This window comes from Bidens hawaiensis, unplaced genomic scaffold (genome assembly GCF_021521415.1).
Source record: "Bidens hawaiensis isolate Kalapana, Puna unplaced genomic scaffold, B.hawaiensis_p1.1 tig00005084_1, whole genome shotgun sequence".
Lineage (NCBI taxonomy): Eukaryota > Viridiplantae > Streptophyta > Magnoliopsida > Asterales > Asteraceae > Bidens > Bidens hawaiensis.
This window is the reverse complement of record NW_027491325.1, coordinates 365,204-366,361: the sequence shown is the minus strand read 5'-3', so window position 1 is coordinate 366,361 and position 1,158 is coordinate 365,204. Positions and strand designations below refer to the sequence as shown.

Genomic DNA, 1,158 nt, shown 5'->3' with positions numbered 1-1,158 from the left:
AGTTTGGTCAGCTTTTTTCTTCAGTGGTTGATGAACAATGACTTATTTATGAAGAAATCATCACATCAGTGGGTAAGAATAAAGGAGGCGTCTTTTTTGTTTATCGTTATGGTGGGACGGGAAAAACATTTCTTTGGAAGACCTTATCTGCACCCATAAGATCATAAGGGAAACTTGCTTTAAGTGGAATTACATCTATTTTGTTATCAGGAGGAAGGACTGCACACTCCCAATTTTACATTCCTATAAATTTAGTTGAGGATTCATTGTGTTACATAAAGCCAGACAGCGTTCTCGCACGTTTATTACATGAAACATCACTCATTATTTGGGATGAAGCACCAATGATACATAAGCATGGATTTAAAGCTTTAGATAGATCCTTAAAAGACATATTTTCATCTAAATCTGGAAAATCATCTGATCTACCATTTGGTGGAAAGGTAATAGTTTTTGGAGGGATTTTCGACAGATACTACCAGTTATCCCCGGTAGAAGCAGGCAACAAATTGTAAATGCATCTTTAAGTTCATCTAACATTTGGATGAACTGTAAGGTGCTTAAACTGTCAAAACATTTAAGGTTGACAACCTCAAATGAATCATTTCAAGTAGAACAAACAAGGTTGTTTGCAAATTGGCTTTTGCATATTGGGGAGGTTAATGCTGGTGATCAAAATACGGGTGAAGCAATTATAAAAATACCAGAAGACCTTCTCATCAAACATTCAATAGATCCAATTTCTGATCTAATAGAATTTGTATATCCATCTATTCTCGATAATTTCAAAAGGCTAAATTTCTTTCACGAAAGAGAAATACTGGCTCCAAAAAATGATATTGTTCATGAAATTAACGAGCGCTTGCTCTCATTATTTCCAGAAATGAAAGGGAATATCTAAGTTCAGATAGTATCTGTCCAACTGAAATGATTAATGAGAATTTAGATTAAAGTTTATGCTCACCCGATATTCTTAATGGAATTAAAGCTTCAGGTTTACCAAACCATCGACTAGTATTAAAAGTTAGTGGTCCGGTTATGCTTCTTAGAAATATTGACCCGAAAAGTAGATTGTGTAACGGAACTCGATTAAAGGTAGTGTCATTTGGAAATTGTGTTATAAAAGTGGAGATTATATCTGGAACTAACATCAGAGAT

The 1,158-nt window shown here is 34.4% G+C and overlaps 1 protein-coding gene across 1 annotated transcript; it reads left to right on the top strand.

Moving 5' to 3' along the window:
• The first annotated feature begins 344 nt into the window (after positions 1-344).
• LOC143628908 (uncharacterized) lies at positions 345-901 on the top strand. Its single transcript, XM_077098352.1, has 2 exons — positions 345-443; positions 557-901. Exons 1-2 carry the CDS (start codon positions 345-347, stop codon positions 899-901), a joined length of 444 nt encoding a protein of 147 aa, XP_076954467.1.
• The last annotated feature ends 257 nt before the right edge of the window (positions 902-1,158 follow it).

What these genes read in the sequence shown, in the direction of transcription:
- LOC143628908 (XM_077098352.1), top strand. Translation starts at nt 345, where the DNA reads ATGATACATAAGCATGGATTTAAAGCTTTAGATAGATCCTTAAAAGAC. An exon ending in ATCTACCATTTGGTGGAAAG is followed by an intron (nt 444 to 556) that starts GTAATAGTTTTT and finishes ATGAACTGTAAG; the next exon opens with GTGCTTAAACTGTCAAAACA.